At 37.1% G+C, this 21,760-nt stretch overlaps 1 protein-coding gene across 2 annotated transcripts in view; it reads left to right on the top strand.

Moving 5' to 3' along the window:
• LOC126161874 (2-phosphoxylose phosphatase 1) overlaps window positions 1-8,734 on the top strand; it is a 129,254-nt gene extending 120,520 nt beyond the window's left edge. For both annotated transcript variants that reach the window (XM_049918002.1, XM_049918003.1), the window contains exon 7: window positions 5,943-8,734. In XM_049918002.1, coding sequence (XP_049773959.1) covers window positions 5,943-6,164 — 222 coding nt within the window. In that variant the 3' untranslated portion in view covers window positions 6,165-8,734. The remainder of the gene's footprint in view (window positions 1-5,942) is intronic.
• Window positions 8,735-21,760: the final 13,026 nt, after the last annotated feature.

The following is a 21,760-nucleotide window of genomic DNA, read 5'->3' as shown; positions in this document are numbered from 1 at the left end:
GAGGAATCCTTCCTAATCAACCAGATCCCCAAAGCACTCACAAGGTTTATATTCATCAGTGACATCTTCATGATCTGGACTGAGGGTGAGGACATCCTATCCACATTCCTCCAGAACCTCTATACCTTCTCTCCCATTTTTACCTGGTCCTCCTCAGCCCAACCGGCTCCCTTCCTTGATGTCAATTGCCACCTCACGGATGGCTACATCATACTTCCATGTACATATATCTATCCACTCTTCGTTATCCCATTTGTAATGATGTGTCCTCTTCAAATATGCAAAGGGTCTCACTAAGGTTTTTGCAGACCAAACTTACTCTCCCAGTCTTGTAGAAGCAGAACTCTCATGTGTTGTCTCCCCAGTCACCTACCATCTCCCACATACTGTATGGCCACAAAGGAGCACTCCTCTTATAGTTCAGTACCACCCAGGATGGGAGAAACTGAATCACATTCTCCACCAGGGTTTCAACTACCACTCATCACGCTCTAAAATGAGACATATCCTCCCCACCCTTCCCACAGTGGTACTGTGCCGTCCACCCAGTCTATGCAATATCCTTGTCCTTCCAAAAACCACCCCCATTCCCAACCCTTTGTGTCATGGCTAATATCCCTGCAATAGACTTCAGTGTAAGACCTGGCTCATACATCCTCACACAATAATCTACTCCTGTCATATTACTGGCATCTCCTACCCCATCAAAGGAAGGGCCACATGTGAAAGCAACCAAGTGAACTACCAACTTAGCTGCAACCACTGTACAGGACATAACTACTAACAAGCTGTATGTCTACAGGAATGGCCACTGCCAAACTGTGCTCAAAGGACCACTGGGCCATCCAGTAGCTGATCATGCTGCCCAACATGACATGCTTAATTGTAATGACTGCTTCACAGCTTGTGATATCTGGATTCTTTCCACCAACACCAAATTTTCTGAATTGTGCAGGCTGGAACCCTTCTTGCAACATGTTCTTCCCATAACCCCCCCTCCCCCCTCCCCCCTCCTCCTCTTGGTCTCAACCTTTGCTAGCCCTGATCCTCCACCTGTCTATCACATTCCGTGTTTCAGTTCCAGCACTGCACATGCCTTGAATCCCACCAGTGTCATGTTCCTAGCAGACCTATCCTGTCTCCACCCCCTTCATCCCTGTATGCTCCTACGAGCAGCACTTTACTGTCCCCCATTCCTACCATTCCCCTCCTCACCCCATCCTCCTCCTTACTCTCACCACACAGGGTGCTTCTCCCATCACATACTGCTGCTCACAGTCTAGCCTTGGCAGCCAGAGACAGTGGTCATGGGTGTGTGAATTGTATTTGCGCGAATGAGTGCGAGTTTGTTGTCTAATTCAGAAGAAGGCCTGAGGGCCAAAAGCTTTTACTTGCTTAGCAGTCTTTTTCTTGCGTCTGTCAGTGACTCAACATCTCCACTATATTATGAGTAGCAATCTATCCTTTTCATGATACTGTCATTATTCCAGCTTGAATTTTCCATTGTTTAGTAATATTTTTTTTTAATTTGCAGAACAGAATGGAAGAAGTACTCACTTGGTGCAATAAGGAAGCCCAGTTTTTTAAATTGTTCTTGCAGTGAGCCTGACTACCACTTCTTACAGCTCTTTTTAAAAACTGTATCCATGTTTTGTGCCTTTGATCCCCAGGAAAGAATCCCATAGCTTAGAAGGGGTGGGTTGTTTGGGGAAGGAGACCAGACAGCGAGGTCATCGGTCTATAGCTTAGAACTGAGTATACACAAGAACAGTATGTTACTACAAGAAATTAACTGTTACAAACTGCTGATGAAATTCTTTCTGCCCGAAACTTTGTTCATTTCATAATAACTGATAATTAATTTTCACCCCTAAAACCTTTATGTTGGTTACACACTCTATAGACTTATCAACTATGCTTAATGTGACAGAGTTGTTTTCCCTCTTTACGCTGAAATACACACCATTTGTTTTCCTTATGTTTCATTGTTAATTTATTACATACTGCCCTTTCATAGCCATCCTTGAGGGTTTCATTTGCTTCCTCTAATAGGAGTTCTAGCTCTTTATCAATGACTTTGATGTTATTGTCATCAAAAAAGAGATTTTTTTTCTTTTCTTTTTATATTGTTTGGAAAGTCATATATACATTACCTCAACACATAATGAACCAGTTGCTGGACACTTGAAGGTAATGTGGCATGGAAATCAACATTGAGATCAAAAGTGATGTGGGTATCAAAGTGGGCGAAACCTTTGAGGATAACTGTCAACAGTTGAGAACTGGAGAATGTGATGCAGTTCAAGTATTTGGGAACCTTGGTGACAAAGGATGCGCACTGCACAAATGAAATCTGAGTAAGAATTGGCGTAGCCAAAGCTACATTCAACAAGAAGAGGAGGCCGCCCTAAAACCACAAAAAAAAAAAAAAAAAAACAAAAAACAAAAACGAGAAGAGGACTGAATGGAACAGAGGCTGAACTATGAGAAAATTAGAGAAAAAATATCTGGAAAATTTTGAAATGTGGTGCAGGAGAAGACTAGAGAATATCATGTGGACAGATTGGTTGACAAATGATGATGTTCCGAGGAGAGGAGGAGAGAAGAAAGCTATTCTGAATACAGTTCTTCAGAGGAAGGCCAACTGGGTCAGACACATTACAAAGACATGAGGGGCTCATATACGATTTCACCATAGGGAAGATCAAAGAAAATACAGGAAGGTGAAGAATTCAACACCTGGATGACGTGAAAGACAGAAGGATATACAGCAGACTGAAGAAAGAAGCTGAGACAGGGAATATTGGCATCATAAATTCTTTGTATGAAGACATGGACCTGCCACTAAGCAGAATACTTCATAATAGTAATAATAATAACAATAATAGTAATAATAATATATTAAGAACAGAACGAACCAGTATGCCAACCAGAGGTTGCCTAAGTTCATATGTTTCTTGTATGGTAGATATTTAACTAAAAATTTATTGTCAACAGACATATGACTGTCTAACTTGTTCACCATATTTTCTAGGAAAGACGAGAACCTGTCATTTGCTATTCCTCTTACATCTAGTGCTTCTTAATTGTTTAGTAATATTTTGTGGACAACAATGTCAAAAGCATTGGACAAGTCGAGGAACATGCTAACATAATCATCCATGTCAAAAGCTTCAAATGCCACTTTTGTGAACTCTGCTATGGCCAAAATTGTACTTCTTCCATTTGGGAAACCAAAATCTGCTTCTTTAAAAAGACTGTATTTATTCATGTAACTCATTGGTCCATCTTTCATGATTGATTCAATTATTTTAGACAATGTATATGTAGTGAAACTGTCTCATAGTTTTTAATACTCTTGACATTACCTTTCTTTAGAAAGTGCACAACTTACGCATGTTTTATGTTCTCTGGAAAAATCCTGGAACTAAAGGACTCATTTATTATGTTTTTTAATGGGGCTTGTATGCTAGTTATGCATGCCTTCATTTAATTTCTGTATTGTCTTCCAGACTTCAATCTCTATTGTGACAAACATCATCATTGTGCTTGCTGTGCAAGTTATTGGTACTACATGTGTTTTAGGAAGATTTTATTACAACTTCTACTCATTACCAGAGAAATAATCATTTACATAATTTGCCAATTCTCAAGGAGTTTCTATTCTTCTACCCCATCTTTGATTTTTGTGTTATTATACTTATGTCTTCTTTTTGCTTTTCCTTTTTTCTGCATTATTTTTCATCCCCCTCCCCCAAGCAAGCAGTACCCTCCTATATATCTTTTTGTACCTATGGTAGCAATCTAGGTACTCTGGAAAAGTACTTTAGTGTAGTGCTTTTGTAAAGAACTGAGAAATTTGTGTGTCTTGGAGGATTTTCTAATACCTGCAGTTAACCATTATTTCCTTTGCTCCTGCTGTTGAAATGGCTGCTATTGGAAATGCCTCCTTGAAAATGAATTTAAACAGTGTGCAAAATTTAGAGAAGTTAGCATTTACATTGTTTTCCATATACCCTTCACCACATGTGTGATTTATGAATGCCCTAGACAAAATATGTATTTTATGTCCTAAGGAGATCCTTTTGTAGGTCTGCAGTTTTGTGCGTTTTACCAAACCTGTCCTTAGCTTTATTATCTGGCAGGAATAATGGAATGATCAGAGAGGCCAAGACTTTTTTGTAACTATTTAAGATTTTCCCTGTCAGTATCTGTAGGTATATTATTTAAGATGTATCTGAACTTATCATACCATGGTAGCAGTGTTTACCATTTGTGCCATGCTAGAAGTGTTCAGAATGTTTCAGAAATTATTATTAATTTCATCCTCAGCATCTATGTTAGTAATAATGTTTTCACATGCTATAACATTAGTTTTGGGGACTGAGAGACTTTTTCAGACTTCAATCAATTTGTTGAAGAAAGTAGGTGAGCGGTACATGCGCAGAATGATTAACTTTTTGTGGATGTCTAGTTTTGTGTAGCCAACAGGTGCCAATTCAGAACCTTTGTCTACACTAACTGTGATCAGATCTTCTCTAGCTGTAAAATGTGATATAAATATATGATCCCCTGCCCTTTGAGACAATTCTACAGTAGCAACTTGCACATTCAAGTGATGTTAGCATTATGCTGTATCTCATTGCATCTACACCAGTACTCTGAAATGCATATCACTGTACTGTTCAAATACTGTAATTCAACTTCAGCTTAACAGACTTGAAATTAATAGACTGCACATTCTGATGAAGAATGGAGAATTGAGAACAATTTTCTGTGCAGTTTGTGCACTCCATTCTATATTTCATGTACACATGAAGAAATCTCAAAGCAGTTGAGGCACCATTAAGGTAAGGGAATCTGTTGTCATGATTTATCCTAAAGAAAGGCCTAATCCTCCTACCCATGACAACAGGTAGTTGACCATGTATAGCTCCACACCCATGTGCTATACTCTCTCTCATTAACTTCACCAACCTTCATTACCCAGTCATGTTGAGGTGCAGACCATGCCTATTGTAGCCCAGTGTCCTGCTCCTGATAGTCTCCACCAGTACCAGTGCAGTATGTACATGGTGAGCAGTCATCGGTACCATCTCTAGCAATGCTTTGGCTCTACATACAGCACTACCAAGACAAGGTTGATCATACTGCTGGAGCAGCTCAGCCATGCTCACATTGACGCTACTAATTAGGGCAGCTAGCTTACTCAGGTCACCATTTATGTTGTACACCTTATCTGTATCCAGGCTGTTTCTTGACCCACCCACTATCACTATCTGATTGTCTTTTGTGAAATCCTTACACAAATGCCTTAAATCATCAGTCACCTGATTCAACCCAACACTTGGCTTGAAAATGCTGGTAATCTGATTCCCCAAACTTCTCTTGTAATTGATGTTACGAAGAAGAGAGTACTGTTGTTAGGCAGCAATCCTGTGAGAGGTGGAGACCACAGCTCCCAGGATTGCTGCCTACCAGCAGTACTTTCTTCTTCCTAACATTTGTGTTACTCCTAGCCTCAGTATTCATGGGCAGAGTCTGCTGCACATTTGCTACCATCTTGAAGCACCTCTTCCTTCAACTACGGCAGCTGGAACCTATTACTGGCAGACACAACAAAAAAAGTCAGATGGTGTCCACCATATGCTATCCTTACTGCCTGTCGACCCATCCTACATAGTGTGTTCACTATTACAGCAACTACTTGCAAGAGGGGAAGAGGCAGCATAACTGATACTTTAACGTGCTGTTATTCCTGTCACATGAAATTTATTGCAGTCATTGTGCCACATATATGCTTAACTTATAACTTAATATTTTTAGAATTTTATTTTTAAAATACAATCATTACAGACATTGTAAGCAAGATGAGAGTAGGTTGTGTGTCATGTTAGAGCCCAGTGGGACAATATCACGTATTTTCATTACTTACTTTGCAGGTATACCGTGGTCGTGATCGTGAGTCTCATCAGACTCTGCCTCGTGCCCGTGATTTCTTCCTGCGGCTGGTCGGTGATGGGCGAGATCTCACACCACATACAAGTTTCTGCCGCCAAAGGCAACTCTGTCCAATTGAGAGCATAATCAGATTTCTGCATGAGGATTACTTTGCACCATTTAATGCATCCAATTTTAAGGATGCATGTATGGGAAAGGGTTGATCTAGTCACACAATTTCGGTGGAGTTGCCTCATGACATTCTCATCTCAGATTGATATCCGAGAATAGTACTGTACATGACATTTCAACAAAAACTTATACTATGAATAGATGTTGTTGTTGATGATGATGATGATGGTTGTAGAAAAATCTAAGATGCATCATTTGTTATTTTCCTCACTTAAGTAGATAAACTCAAGATATATTTGACATGTAACTTTTCTCATTTATTCAGTAATCATTATTTTGGTGTATGTAATTCAACTACAGTGAGGATCCTTAAATGATAATTGTAACTCACTTCACTGGTATGGTATACTTCAATATCATAACCTATCAGTTTTAAATGATTCAAGAGTAATAAAAACAGAGCGAATGACACATACACAGTGTGTAACAAACTTCCCATTTGAAATTTAAACAAGTTATTTTAACCTTGCTATATACTCAGTTTGAAATATGTTTCAAGAAACTTTTAAGGTACTATCACACTTTTGTGATTATAATTACCAAATATATTCTGCTGTGACTACAAACTTGGGAAGTTTCGTGTGCAACATGATAAAAGAATACTCAAATTAATTTGATAAGATCAGGAAGTTTTAAGTCCATACTGTGACTTTGCCAAGCAAATAGTGATATAACTGTGCTTACATGTGTTTGAAATACTTGGCATTCTATGGACTTGTGATTTAACACATATCACTTCACAAAGAGGTGTTCCACTCACTATCATTTCCTTTCCTCATTTATCTATCCATTTGCATGAATGACTGATTCTTATTAGAATTATTTGTTCAGAGCAAGGTAACAGAATTCATATAGTGACTATGCTACATTAAATTTCAATAGCACCCGACACAATTTTCGTGTTTGAGAACTATTACTATTAAAATGTTTCAGATAAAGATATTGTTGAATATAAACTACTGTATCATTTGTGTATACATTGATCTCCTATCTGAACAGTTGTTCAGTCCATTTTTTTTATTGTTGACCTACATATCAGATTTGTTTTTTATTGAGACTGTTGTAGACACTCTTTTTAATTGTTGTTGATATTTAATGTTTTTGGATATCAGTTGGAAGCAAATGAAATGTATTAACTGACATGTTTGTGGCTGTGCTGTCCATTCTTTTAAATATCAGTTATTCACTATAAAAATAAATTTCTACATCATGTTGTTTTTAATGTGACACTGCCACTTATTAGTTTGTCACTTCATAGTCTTATAAGAAAACTGAGTGGCAGTACTGCATGAAGTATAGTACTCCTTAGATAAAGACTATTGTTTTGTCTTTCATTCATTGTTCATGGTTTCTAAGAAACCGCTGTGATATTAGTAATTTATTGTTTGTCATTCCTCATTTTAATTATTTGTCTCATAAGACTGGAAATTCAGAATAGCATATCCATTTTGTGTACAAGAACAAACATTTAAGGTTTGCTGCCAAATGTTTCTCTTTAAGAGCTGATAAGAATTTATTAAGCTAAATTGTGACAAATGCATATTGCTACTATTGTACGAAATTAATTAAAGTTTTTATGAACAGTTTGCTATTTATGGAAGTTTTAGTACCAAATATTGCTATAAAACTTCGCTGTTTCTTAAAAATTAATTTAGAGAAGCCAGTGAATTTCTTGTCAATCATTTAGTCAGCAGTAAAACTGCTTTCTTGTACAAATGTTAACAGTCAGTAATAGCAGGCCACTGTTTATAGCATACAATAGAAACAAACAGGAAAAGATAAAGGAAGTAGAAAATATATGACTCTTATTTGTCTATTTGGTACTAGCTCAGATGGTTACATAGGAGTAATGTTACACATGGTTTCTCTTTCATAACAGCTTGTACAATATTTATCTTCCACTACAAAGGGAACAAATTGACACTTGATTTACAGATGGACATGAGCTTAAACGGGGATTCTTGAAACCGAAACCTTCTGCACAAATTGATATAATGGCAGAACAGATGCACCTGACCTATTGTTTTTAATAATGTATGTTTTCCCCACCATCCTGAGTTTACTTACTACTCTCAACTTACTTGTAGCGTGAAAGCTGATCTCTCTTCCTTGTAGCTAAGTGATGCCTAGTGTTATTTACATCTGATCCTGGATTTTACGATATACAGCCTACATGTGTTTGGGATATTTTAACTATACATCTACATATATTCTCAGTGATCCATGGTATAGTGCAGGGCAGGGAGTAATTCATAACAATATTAATTATTTTCTGTGTTTCACTCACATATTGAGCAAAGGAAAAAATGACTTTATACCTCTGTATGACCCCTATCTCTTTTATCTTAGCCTCATGATCCCTACACATGATATAAAGTTGGGGCAACAGAATTGTCACATAGTATTTCTTACCTACTACATTTCCCTCAATGTACCCAGCAAGATTTCCTGATGATATCTTCCTTCAAAAGATTGGACATCTCTGTTACACTTTTGAATGAGTTGTACCAACTGTTAAGTCCCAAGCTGACAAAGACTCCAAAAGCTGGAGCAGCACTTTCGAATCAGTTGCACAATTTTATTGTATGAGATTTTTTTTTTTTTTAAAAAAAAAAGGAGCACTGCACTTTATAAGAGCCTTTCCATCATATGTAAGTCTTCCAGTTATCTACTGCAGATTTTATGTGATCATTTCATTTTATATCACCTCTGTATGTGTTGTAATGTGCTCCAGATATTCATCAGTAATCTTGTATTCAGATCCCAATATTAACATTGAATTCTCTATTTACATAGTTTTGTTGGTATCATCAGAACTGAAGTTCAGTGAATTGTGTTTTATTAGTATCATAACATAAATAATCTAAATCATTTGATACGGGTACAGGAGACATGTCAGAATTGTGGTAAAACTTCACAATAAACATAGAACAACTGATGCTAACAATAGTAATACTTATATATGTAAAATTTTAAAAAATCAAAAACCAATTTGCCCCTTGCTGAAATGATCATTTCTTCCTCTGTGAATTCTTCTACCGAATACTAGCATTTCTCCTACTGAACCTGCTGTAGCGTTATTTTTACAATCTCTGGCATCATATTAAATATGTTTTTGCCCAGTAATTTATAATATATTTTCATCCTCATATACTGTGGATTCCATGCATATAATTTCAATTTGCGTGTGGGTAGCACAAAATTATTTTTATTTGTTGTGTTGTATGTGTGGTTAAAATAATTTTTGTCTGGTGTATAGAATGATTGTAATTTCTGAATGTATAAAGGGCATTCAAATGGAACCCGGTCACTAGTGTAAAGAAATGTCAGCGATTTCATTAACTCAAAAATGTAGTTATACACAACACACATACTTAAAAATAGTCACCAAAATTGTTGGCACATTTATTCCATTGCGACACTAGCCGGCTGATTCCATCCTTGAAGAAGCTAGTATGCCGCTGTCGGATCCAGGCCTGGACCCAGTCACACACCTGGTCATCCACTGCGAATCGATGTCCGCAAATAGTTTGTTTTAGAGGTCCACAGTGATTCTGCGGTTGTCCAAGACTAAAGCATTCAATTCCGCAAACATTTCAGATGTGGTGACATGATGAGCCTTTCCAGGATGAGCATAGTCTTCCAGTGACTTGCACCCCTCAAGGAATCGTTTGCACCATTTCACAACATTTGAACGACTCAGACTGTACTCACTGTACGCAGCCTTCATCCATCGGTACATTTTACAGCCTCCACTCCCTCTGCCGCCAAAAATCGAAACACTCCTCGTTGTTCCTGCTTACTCACCTGCATGTTCGGTAGTGGACAGTAACTTGTCTGACCACCATCTCTTCAGCATGAAACCACACTGGCACCTTGCAACATCAAACGGTGCGCATGCGTCAGTCTCTCTACCAATAGATGGCGCCACCATACCTGCAGTTACGTGGTGCCACCTTACGTGTAAGGCAAAGGTAGAAAGGTAGACACAATGACCAGGTTTCATCTGAATGAACCTCATATATGGAGGGAACAGTTAGACTTTGTAGTTTCCTAAATAATGAGTGACAAGATTCTTTGTGCTGTGCAGTACACATGTACCCCATAAGTTTATTCTGCAGTTTCAGTATTTAAGAAATGTTATTTGAACTTCCTTAGAAAATTATACCCTCACCAATGATAGATACAAAATAATTATGATATGCTATCATGTCAGTAGAACTTTGCAGCTATCTGATTGAAAATGCAAAACTGCTTAATTTAATATTGTTGTTATTCCGTCCTGGAATTTCCAATGTTTGAAAATGCTTAATTTACTTAACAGGAAATCAGTATGTGTATTCCAGCTTAAGTCTTTGTCCACATTTAGTCCACAAAATTTGATCATGTCAACTTCTTCTGTAAGTTGGTGGTTATGTTGTATTTTAAGTTCTACACATTGTGAATTTTGGTTTTGGAATGTGTGATATGGGTTTTGTAGTCTTCAGTTTCAACCCAATGAACTGGGTATCCATTATTCTAGGGTATCCAGTATGCTCACAATAGAGCTCTGAATTTATTCTGTATTATCATCTTCAATTGAAATGGAAGTATTGTCTGCCCACAGAACTGATGAGGAATTTATATTTACATAGAATAGAAACAGAATTGGTCTGACAATGCCTTTTGATATTGTACTCCATATAGAACAATAATTCACCACATTTAAAGTGATAGTTAACCTTTGTTTCCTGTTCTCCAAGTATTATGCAAGGCATATGAGAGCATTGTCCTTAATCCCATATTTATCTAATTTGGAAATAAGCAAGGCATGGTTTATAGAGTCACAGGGTTTTGTAAGATCACAGAAGATACCTGCAGCTTTACTCCTCTGATCCAATGCTTTTGCATATCTTTTCAATAAAGTTATTCACTATGTCCAGCATGTTTTTGCCTTCTTGAAATCCAAATTCATTACTTATAATAATATCATGTTTTACAATAAAATTTTATATCTGGTTTGCTGTTACTTTCTCTATCACTTCTGACAGGACTGAAAAAATAGAAATAGGGCAACAGTTCCTCACGTCTCCCCTTGACTCATTCTTGAACACAGGTTTGATGTCGGCATACTCCAATACCTCAAGAAAGGATCCCTGTTCAAAAGATAGGTTGATTTTCTGAAAGGAGGTGCTGTTATATGATACACTGCTTTAATCAGTTTGCAGTGTATACATCCCACCCAGCAGAGTTTTTATTTATTAATGATAATAAATAATCCTTTATTGAGACCTTTTTAAAATCTGAGAGATGCTCAGCTTCTTGGTGGAGTCTAATGGGATTTACTTTACTCTGGTACTCTGCTGTGTCAATATCTCACTTTGTGGCATTAATAAAGATTCATTTAAACTCTGTGATATTTGAGCTGAGTTTATAATAGGGGCTGAGTTTATAATAAGGGTATCAAACAATGGAAAACCAAGGATGGAATGTAACAATACCTGAGAAGGAAAGCTGCTGCTCACCATATAGTGGAGATGCTGAGTCGTGATAGGCACAATAAAAAGATTCATATAATCAAAGCTTGCAGCCGTTACGACCTTCGTCAACAGTAAACGCGCACACACGTCTGCAGTCTCAGAGAGTTGAAACTACACTGGCAGTGCAGTTTCAGCTTTCTGAGACTGCAGACGTGTGTGTGTGTGTGTGTGTGTGTGTGTGTGTGTGTGTGTGTCTACTGCTGACAAAGGCATTAATGGCTGAAAGCTTTGAGTGTGTGAATCTTTTTATTGTGCCTATCGCGACTCAGCATCTTCGCTATATTGTGAGTAGCAGCTTTCCTTCTCTGGTATTGTAATAAGGGTATCATCTACTTTAACCCTAGATATTTTATGACTACTAACTCTAATGCCTAACTCCGATTTGAGAGTGGACCACAGAGCCTTACACTTTACAGTTATCATTATTTTGTTAAAAAGAAGTAAAAGGAATATTCAAATAAAAATTAGGAATATTTCCCTTTTTACAAATTTATTATGAAATAGAATTACAAAAATAGTTTATTATTTTTATACATAATTTCAATCCCCAGAAGTACATGTCCTCCACCAGCTGAGCAGCTTCTTGATACCTTCCTAAAAAAAAGAGAGTTTAGGTGCTCCAATAACCAATTGTGAACCAACCATTTAAGCACTGCTTTGTTTTAATGTTTTGTTCTAACTCTTCCTTCAGAATATAAGTTGAGACTACAAAAAGCATAATAAAGAGCTCTCCACTGAATTTCACACAATTTAGCGTTGGTTACTGCAGCTGTGTGCAGTGATACATTGTCATGTATAGGCAGAAAATGACAAATGGGACAATGAAATTGTTTCTTGGAACCAACAATTTTCACATCATCCAACACTTTGCTGTATTTATTTAACTGTCCTCCTGTAGTCCAGAAAATGAGAAAAAAAAAACACATCTTTTGAATTCCGAGAAACAGTGAAAGCTTTCATTGTTGACATCCGAATTTTGATATTAGGTGGAAGCTCCTTTTTTCTTATTCTCCACTCCATACCCAACCTTATGTCCTGCAACATGTTGTTTTAGACTCACATCTTATTGTAGGTCACAAATATCCTCAACTTCTCCCTCAAAGTAATACAAAAGTTTTGACAGATAACTTTTAATGTATTTCTTGTGGTTCAGTAAGCAGATGAATAAAGTACTTATCTGACATACTGTGGTATCCAATGTATTATGAGAAAACAGTAATAACACAATCCCAGCACTTACACACAATGTAGTTTAAAAAGCACACACAGGTGAATCACCATCCACAAGCTCCCACACATTTTGACTGTAGATAACATTTGTGAGGCTCATTTTCAACAATTCTATAGCCCCCTCCCAATCCACTTCTTCACATCACTGTGCACAACTCCTCCTGTCTGTGGCTACTGTAAAATCACTCGTGCCACACTTTAACTTGTGTATCAGCTGCCTGTCTCTACAAGTGGTCAGATACACTTACCACAACCTTCTGCCTCTCTCCCCACATCTCCCACTCCAGAAGCGCAATTGCTCACTCGAGTCAAGCACAATGCAAACAGTCAGAACGATGCAGCCATGTGGGTGTGTGCGTGTGTATTCTATTAGCTATGAAGAATGATTCTTCTGAAAGCTGGAAGTGTTCTCAGCCTCGTTTGTGTGCCTGTCAACATGTCAATGCCTAAACTATATGCTGGATTTTTATCTTTACCCCTTTGATCATTTATATTGACATCAAGGACTTTCCATTACTGTGAAATATAGGAGATAAAGGAGTTCAAAAGAGAGGCATTCCTGGCATTTAGTTTCATTTAGTAATTAGAAGAGTGTCACGGACATGTTTATCAAACTCCAGTGATGGATGCTTTAGGAACAAGAGAAATCCGTCAAAATTCTGAGAATGTATGTTCCAACTCATTGTTTCCATTCACACACATCTCACAAAGGATCAATAGGGATGAGCTGGAGAAATTCAAACTCATAAAAAGACTTCTGAGCAGTCCTCCATGTGTATCACTTATGAATGGAAGATGATAAAGAAGAAATTGTAATGCTGCCAGTAGTATCCTCTGTCTCATACAATAAGCTTGCTAGTGGACTAGAGATGTAGGCAGAGAATCTCATATAACAAAAGAATATTACAGAGCTGCTGAGCAATATCATCAAACCCAAAACAATTATTTAGATTTTCTTAATGCAATTTTAAATTCAGAAAACAAGGTATATTTCTTGTTTTTGGAATGTTTTGGAATCACCAGTTGAAGAGTTTTAGGTCTTCTTCTATTCCTGGTTGTACTTTCACCACAAAGTGGTAAGTGGGCACACTGATAATGTAGCCTATATTTTAAAAAAATATTTTGAAATTGAGGTACATGTATTTGAGACAGAAGAGGAGCATCTGCTAAACATCTACCAAAAGAGAATGAACAGAAGGCAGGGTGACAGATACACAAATTAACATTGTAATTTGATGATGATAGTACATTCCGTTATATCCATAGTGTACTAAATTGTATAATGGACAGACCACAACACACTTAAAGGTAAAGCAATGGATGATGAACAGCTGAAGTGGAGGGTGCTACTTAAAACAAGTGTTTGTATGCTTTGCCAGTCCCCAGGACAGCTTTACTTACTCCTTTTATGCTAGGAGTGGCATTGGGCAAAGCCTCATTTTTCTGTGCTTATTTATTCATCCGTCCTTCTGTAGCTAGATGCTCATATTTACTGTGCTAGCCTTGACTTCTGTAAGGCACAAATCTCTCATACATTCAGTCTTTGTCATCATTCCACTGTTATTCTTCCCATAATTGAAAAACAGAATTATTTTTCACAGTTAAATTATATTCACAGTCATTATCCTAACTGACTTCATGCTATCCTACATTACCTGTAACAAAGTGAAACTAAAATTATAACAATAAAGAACAAATAATGTTTACATTAATTTTAATTTCTGTGTCGTGCATAGAAAATAAATTGGTGCCCCACATACTAACATTTAATCTGTTGCCAACTGCTGCAACTATCATCTTATAGTAACTACAATTAGCATGCTCACAAGGAGAAAGACTGAGCAGCATGTTATCCAGCCCTGTAAAATTACGTGACACACAAGCCAGAACCTGGAGATATTTCTTTTACTAAATTCCTTATTTGGTAAAAAATAACATGAAATGCTAACAGTATTTCACTGTGTGCTGTTACTGTTTGTGTTCGTGTGTCTGGGGCCTGTGGTGGTGATTTGTGAAATGGAGGGAGGAGGAAGAACACTCTCCAGTCTTTCACTACTTTATTTTCTATGCATTTGTAATGGACATATATCACAAATCCTGTCTGTTTCTTGAACAGTTTTATATTTAAATGTAGCATGAGTGGTTACTTAACTGCTTTTTATACACATATTTACTGTTGGGCTTAAAATATTGAAATCAACTGTGTTTGCACATATAACCTATGACATGCCACAAATTCATTGGAAGTTATGTATTTAAAAGATACTTTTCTTTGGAAAATACAGACTGTAAGCAACGTAATTGATTTTGAACAATGTTAAGACATTGGACTCCCATTCAGAAGTAGAGGGGTTCAAATTTTGATCCAGTCATTGATATTTACATCTTTCATGGTTTTCCAATACCACTTACAGTAAATGCTGCAATTGTTACTCGAGAAGGGATACTCCGTTGTCTTTCCTTTTCGTTGTGCAATCCAAGATTGTAACACCTCTAATGACCTTGTTTTTGTGGGGTTTTAAAACTTAATCTTTCTTCTTCCTTTTCATCAGATCAAAAACTGATATTTTAATAGACTACTAAAATTTTTGTGGTATGGAAAGTGAAATGTAGAAAATATATATATATGCTGCCGAGCAAATGACTTTTTTTGTAATTAGAGAAAAATGTTACGCTATGAAAATTATGTCTGAAGATACACAAGGAAACATCTGTAGAGTCATAACCAAATTACTATAGCAATAGAATTTTACTATTGTCAACATTCATTAAAAAAGAAATACTTCATTGAAACAGTATGTATTCTCTTGAATAAAATATTTTAAGCCAAATTTAACTCTCAAGTTTCAGAAAAGTATGTCATAAAAAATTGAAAACTCTTAATAATACAAATAAATAATGTACATTTTGTTTCACACATATTGCAAACTCTAATAATGATGATAATAATCAATGCTAAACCAATTAATAAATCTGTGTTGTTATGAAAAACGACTGTATTAAAATGTAATGTAAAGCTTACCATTATTGTTTTCCTTAACAATGGAGACTGCATAAATATTCTTTAACTGTGATTGTGAGGGAGCATGCTAATTTCATAAAATAAAATACATATGGAGGAGAGATATGGAACAATAAGGAAAATAAATTTAATTTAATAAATAAAGAGAGACAAAAAAGAGGGCTTTCAAAAAATTCTCGGACCCACCAAGGAAGAAAATAACAACTAGAAGTTAAGAACCAACAAAGAACTCTATCATAAAATCCCCAGACTCTTACACACAATCCAAAGAAGGTGGGTCACTTTATTTGGATATATGACAAGAATGCAGGACAACAGATTAACTAAAAGAAGCTTCCGGTATTTCAGCAAAAAATAACAAAAATCATTAGTTCAAAGATACCCAAAAAAAATTAAGAGAGATGAATGTAACTGGGGAAGACTTTCAAAACAGAGAAAAAAAATCAGAAACAAAATAAGAAACTACAAGGGTTTTCAAGAAACAGAAAAAAGTGGAGGAATCTCGATCCACAAACAAAACCAGTAACGGAGTGAGGGAGTGAAAAGTAGCAGCATGATAGGAAGAAGAAACTTATTCAAAAGAACAGCTCCTTTAAGTAACTGTTTTATGTGGTCCAAAAATTACAGAAGAAGAAGTAAAGAGAGACAATTACTTTATGTACGACTGCAACAAGGAGGAGGTAAGGTATAAGCTAAAGTATTAAAGAATAGAAATGAAAAAATGGAAAGGAAATATGGGGTACAATTCACATCATGAAAATGGGGGCTAAAATAGATAACATTTTCATTTTGGTTGGTGCTCCAATTATATAGTATTGGCAAAATGATCAGATAAGTGTACAGATATAATATATTCCAACCAGAATACATACAGTAGGTATCAAGTGAGGAAAAACAACAATAGAGCCAAAAAGGATCTCATAATCTGGAGACTATGTACAAAGGAGAACTGTGTACATTTGTATTTGTAAGTCCTCTTTTTTTTTGTCTTCTGATTGGTTTGATGTGACCTGCCATGAATTTCTCTCCTGTGCCAACTTTTCATCTCAGATTAGCAACTGCAACCTATGTCCTCAGTTATTTGCTGGATGTCTTCCAATCTCTGTCTTCATTTACAGCTTTTAACCCTCTACAACTTCCTCTAGTAGCATGGAAGTTATTCTCAGATGTCTTAACAGATGCCCTATCATCTTGTCCCTTCTTCTTGTCAGTGTTTACCATAGATTCCTTTCCTTGTCAATTCTGCAGAGAACCTCCACATTTCTTACCTTATCAGTCCACCTAATTTTCAACATTCTTCTGTATTACCACATCTCAAATGCTTCAGTTCTCTTCTGTTCTGGTCTTTCCACAGTCCATGTTTCACAATCATACAATGCTTGCCCCAAACATACATTCTCAGAAATTTCTTCATCAAATTAAGGCCTATGTTTGATACTAGTAGACCTCTTTTGGCCAAGAATGCCCTTTTCCCAGTGCTCATCTGTTTCCTAGGTTCTCCTCCTTCCACCCATCACTGTTAATTTTGCTGCCAAGGCTGCAGAATTCCTTAACTTCGTCTACTTCATGATCCCCATTCTGACATTAAGTTTCTCACTATTTTCATTTCTGGTACTTCTCATTATTTTTGTCTTTTGTTAATTTACTCTCAAGCCCAATTCTGTAATCATAAGACTGTTCATTACCTTCAAGAGATTCTGTAATTCTTCTTCACTTTCACTCAGGATAGCAATGGCATCATTGAATCTTATCACTGATATTCTTTCACCTTAAGTTTTAATACCACTCTTGGACCTTTCTTTTATTTCTGTCATTGCTTCTTCGATGTACAGATTGAACAGTAGAGGTGGAAGACTACATCCCTGTCTTACACCCTTTTTAATCCGAGCACTTCATTCTTGATCTCCCACTCTTATTGTTACCTCTTCACTCTTGTACATATTGTATATCACCCTGCTTTCCCCACACCTTACCCTATTTTTATTGGAATTTTGTACACCTTGTACCATTTTAAATTGTTGAACACTTTTTTCCACACCAGCAAATCCTATGAACATGTCTTGATTTTTCAAACAATGGAAACTCCAGGTGGGAATATCAGTAAAGTAGAAAAAGACAGATTGCTACTTGCCGTAAAGAAGACACGCTAAGTTGTCACATTTACATAAGGTTTTTGGCCACAGCCTTCGTCAGTAAAAGAGGGACACACCATTCATACACACAAGCAAGCACACCTCATGCACACATGACTGCCCACCCTGCATCTCGGGCCAGAATGCAATTACCACGTGGGATGCAAGCAGCAATCTGGATGGGGCAGGGAATGGGAAGAGATAGTAGTGCTCCTCTCCTTTTTTTCCCCACCTCCCTGGCCCACAACTCCTTACACTCGGCCTGTCGACATTCTAGTCCCAGCACACTCCGCCAGACAGCGTTCGTCTCTCTTCCTACCCATAAACTAGATCCCTCCCCCTTCCCAGCTCCCTCCAGATTGCTGCTTGCATCCAAATTTATAGTTGCATTCTGGCCTGAGATGCTGGAGTTGGTGGTCATATGTGAATGAGGTGTGGTTACTTGTGTGTATGAATGGTGTATGTCTCTCTTTTATTGATGAAGGCTGTTGTCGAAAGCATTATGTAAGTGTATTTTAATTGTGGCTGTCTGCAATTTAACATGCTTTCTTTATGGTAAGTAGCACTCTGTCTTTTCTTAAAGTGTTGTCTTGATTTTTCTTCAGTCTTGCTTCCATTATCAACCACAATTTCAGAACTGCATCTCTGGTGCCTTTACCTTTCCTAAAGCCAAACTAATAGTCATTTAACACAGCCTCAATTTTCTTTTCCTTTCTTCTATATATTACACTTGTCAGCAACATTGATGCATGAGCTGTTAAGCTGATTGTGCAACATTTCTTGTACTCATTGGCTCTTGTTATCTTTGGGGTTATGTGGATGATGTTTTTCTGAAAATCTGATTGTATATTGCCAGTCTCATGTGTTCCGCCCATCAACATGAATAGTAGTTTTGTTGCCACTTCCCCCAATGATTTTAGAAATTCCAATGGAATGTTATCTATCCCTTCTGCCTTATTGGATCTTACGTCTCCCAAATCTCTTAAATTCTGATTCTACTACTGGACCCTTGTCTTTTCCCTGTTGATTAGCGTTTCTTCTTTTATCACATCAGACAAGTCCTTCCCTGCGTAGAGGCCTTCGATGTACTGTTTCCACATATCAGCTCTCTCCTCTGCATTTAACAGTGGAATTCCCATTGCACCCTTAATGCTACCTCCCTTGCTTTTAATTTCACAGAAGGTTAACTTGACTTTTCTATATGCTGAGACAGTCCTTCCGACAATCCTTTTTCTTTCGATTTCTTCACATTTTTCATGAAGTCATTTTGCCCTAGCTTCCTGTACTTTCAGTTTATTTTATTCTTAAGTGACTTGTATTTATGTATTCCTGATTTTCCCTACATATTTTTGTACTTCCTTCATTTGTTGACCAATTGGAGTATTTCTTCTGTTATCCATGGTTTCATTGCAGTTACCTTCCTTTTACCTAAGGATTCTGTGATTGTCCTTTTTAGAAATGTCCTTTCCTTCACCTGAACTGAGCCAGTCATTATCACATCATCTATAGTCTCAGAGAACTTCAAGTTTATCTCTGCATTTCTTATTACTTCTGTATCCCACTTCTTCGTGGATTGATTCTTCCAGACTAATCTCTTTAACTTCAGCCTCCTCTACATCATTATTAAATTGTGATTTGAGTCCATATTTGCTCCTTGGGATGCATTGCAATCCAATACTTCCCGTATCTCCCAGCCTCTTCCAAGTATATCTCCTCCTCCTGTGATTCCTGAACAGAGTATTTGCCATTACTAACTGACTCTTGTTGCAGAACTCAATTAGTTCTAATTCGAACTATCAGGCTCATATTTTCCTGTAACTCTTTCTTCTACTCCCTCCCCCATATCTGCATTCCATTCCCTCATCACTATTAGATTTTCATCTCCCTTTATGTATTGAATTACCCATTCAGTATCCTCATATACTTTCTCTTCATCCTCTGCTTGCGACATCAGCGTGTATATCTGAACTATTGTTGTCAGTGTTGGTTTGCTGTTGATTCTGATGAGAACAGCCGTATCACTGAACTGTTCACAGTAACTCACTCTCTGCCCTACTTTCCTTATAACAAACCCTAATCCCATTACATGATTTTCTGTTGCTGCTGTTGCTATTATCATTTACACGTCTGACCAGAAATACCTTTCTTCTTTCCATTTCACTTCACTGACCCCCACTATATCTAGTGTGACCCTTAGCATTTCCTTTTTCAGATTTTCTACCTTTCCTATGATTTTCAAATTTCTGACTTTCCATGCTCCAACTCACAGAACAGTACCCCTTTTTTGGTCATTCAACCTTTTTCTCATGGTCACCTTCCCCTTGTCAGTCTCCTCCAAGAGATCCAAATGGGGGATTAGTCTGGAATCTTTTGCCAGATCGATCATGACACTTTTTCAATTACAGGTAGTATGTACTGTGGATACACATTGTGTGTCTTTAATGCAGTGGTTTCCATTGCCTTCTGCATCCTCTTGCTGTAAATCACTGGGCAACTTCCCATCTCAAGGGCAAGAGATTGCCCTGAACCTCTGTTTGCTCCTTTGCCCTCTTTGAGAAGACCGTTTGTGGTGGAAGTCTTTGGTTGCCATGGTTGATGATTTTTATTCAAAATTTAAGCAGTGGTAAGGTTCATACCTGGGACTGAGTATGTCTTGAATACTACTCAAAGACACTACTCCCTTTTTTCCCTTCATTTTGTTCAGAACTGTTCTAATCATTCGGTCTGGGCGGATGTCATATAGGGTCAGAGACATCTGTGATCCAACATTTCCGTGGAACCCGTACTGATCTTCCTCAAGGTGGACTTCTACCAGTTTTCCACTTCTGTAAATAATGTGTCATTATTTTGCTAACTGATGGTTCTGTAATATTCACACATCTCATCAAGTGTCTTCTTTGGTGTTTTAATTATTGCATTCTTCTTGAAGTCTGAGGGTATTTCTTCTGTTTCATATGTCTCACACACTAGGTGGACTACCTTGTCATGCTATGTTCTCCGGATGGAAGTAATTCTGAGGGAATATCACTACTCCAAGTGCCTTGTTTTGATTTAGGTTTTCAGTGCTTCATCAAATGATTCTCATCCTAGTATTACTTTTCACATTTCTTCCTCTTCCTCTTCCTCTTCCTCTTCCATTTCTATTTCTATTTCTATAATATTGTCTTCAATTTCATTTCCTTTGTGTAAACCTAATGTATATTCCTTGCACTTTTCAACTTTTCCTTCTGTGTTTTATGCTAGATTTCAATCTGAGATCTTCGTATTCGGGCAGCTGCTTCTCTTTATTCCAAAGGTTTTTTTTATTTTCTTTTCTTTTTTTAATTTCCCTGTAGGAAGCATCTATTTATCCCACACAGTCATGCATATTTTTCCAGCTTTACATTTTTTCTTTAGCCATTCCTTTATTGTCAATGTTGCCAATCTCATTTTCTTTACATTTGCATTCCCTTTTGTCTGTTTCGTTTGCTGTATCTCTATATTCTCTACATTTTTCAATTAAATTCAATACTTTGTGTGTTGTTCAGTGCTTTCATTGGGTCCCGTCTATTCGTCTGTTTGATCTTTTACTGGCAGAGTACATAAGAGATTTGCATAGAGCTTTTGATGAAGATTGGTTATTTATAGTAGGAGTAAGAAACAGCCTGACCAGCAACTTAGAGAATACAGTAGTATTTAAGGCGTCCTGGATGAAATAGGAGCAGCAACTGCACACACTCTTGTTG

Source organism: Schistocerca cancellata, chromosome 2 (genome assembly GCF_023864275.1).
Source record: "Schistocerca cancellata isolate TAMUIC-IGC-003103 chromosome 2, iqSchCanc2.1, whole genome shotgun sequence".
Lineage (NCBI taxonomy): Eukaryota > Metazoa > Arthropoda > Insecta > Orthoptera > Acrididae > Schistocerca > Schistocerca cancellata.
The sequence above is the reverse complement of the archived record's forward strand: the minus strand, read 5'-3'. Positions and strand labels throughout refer to the sequence as shown.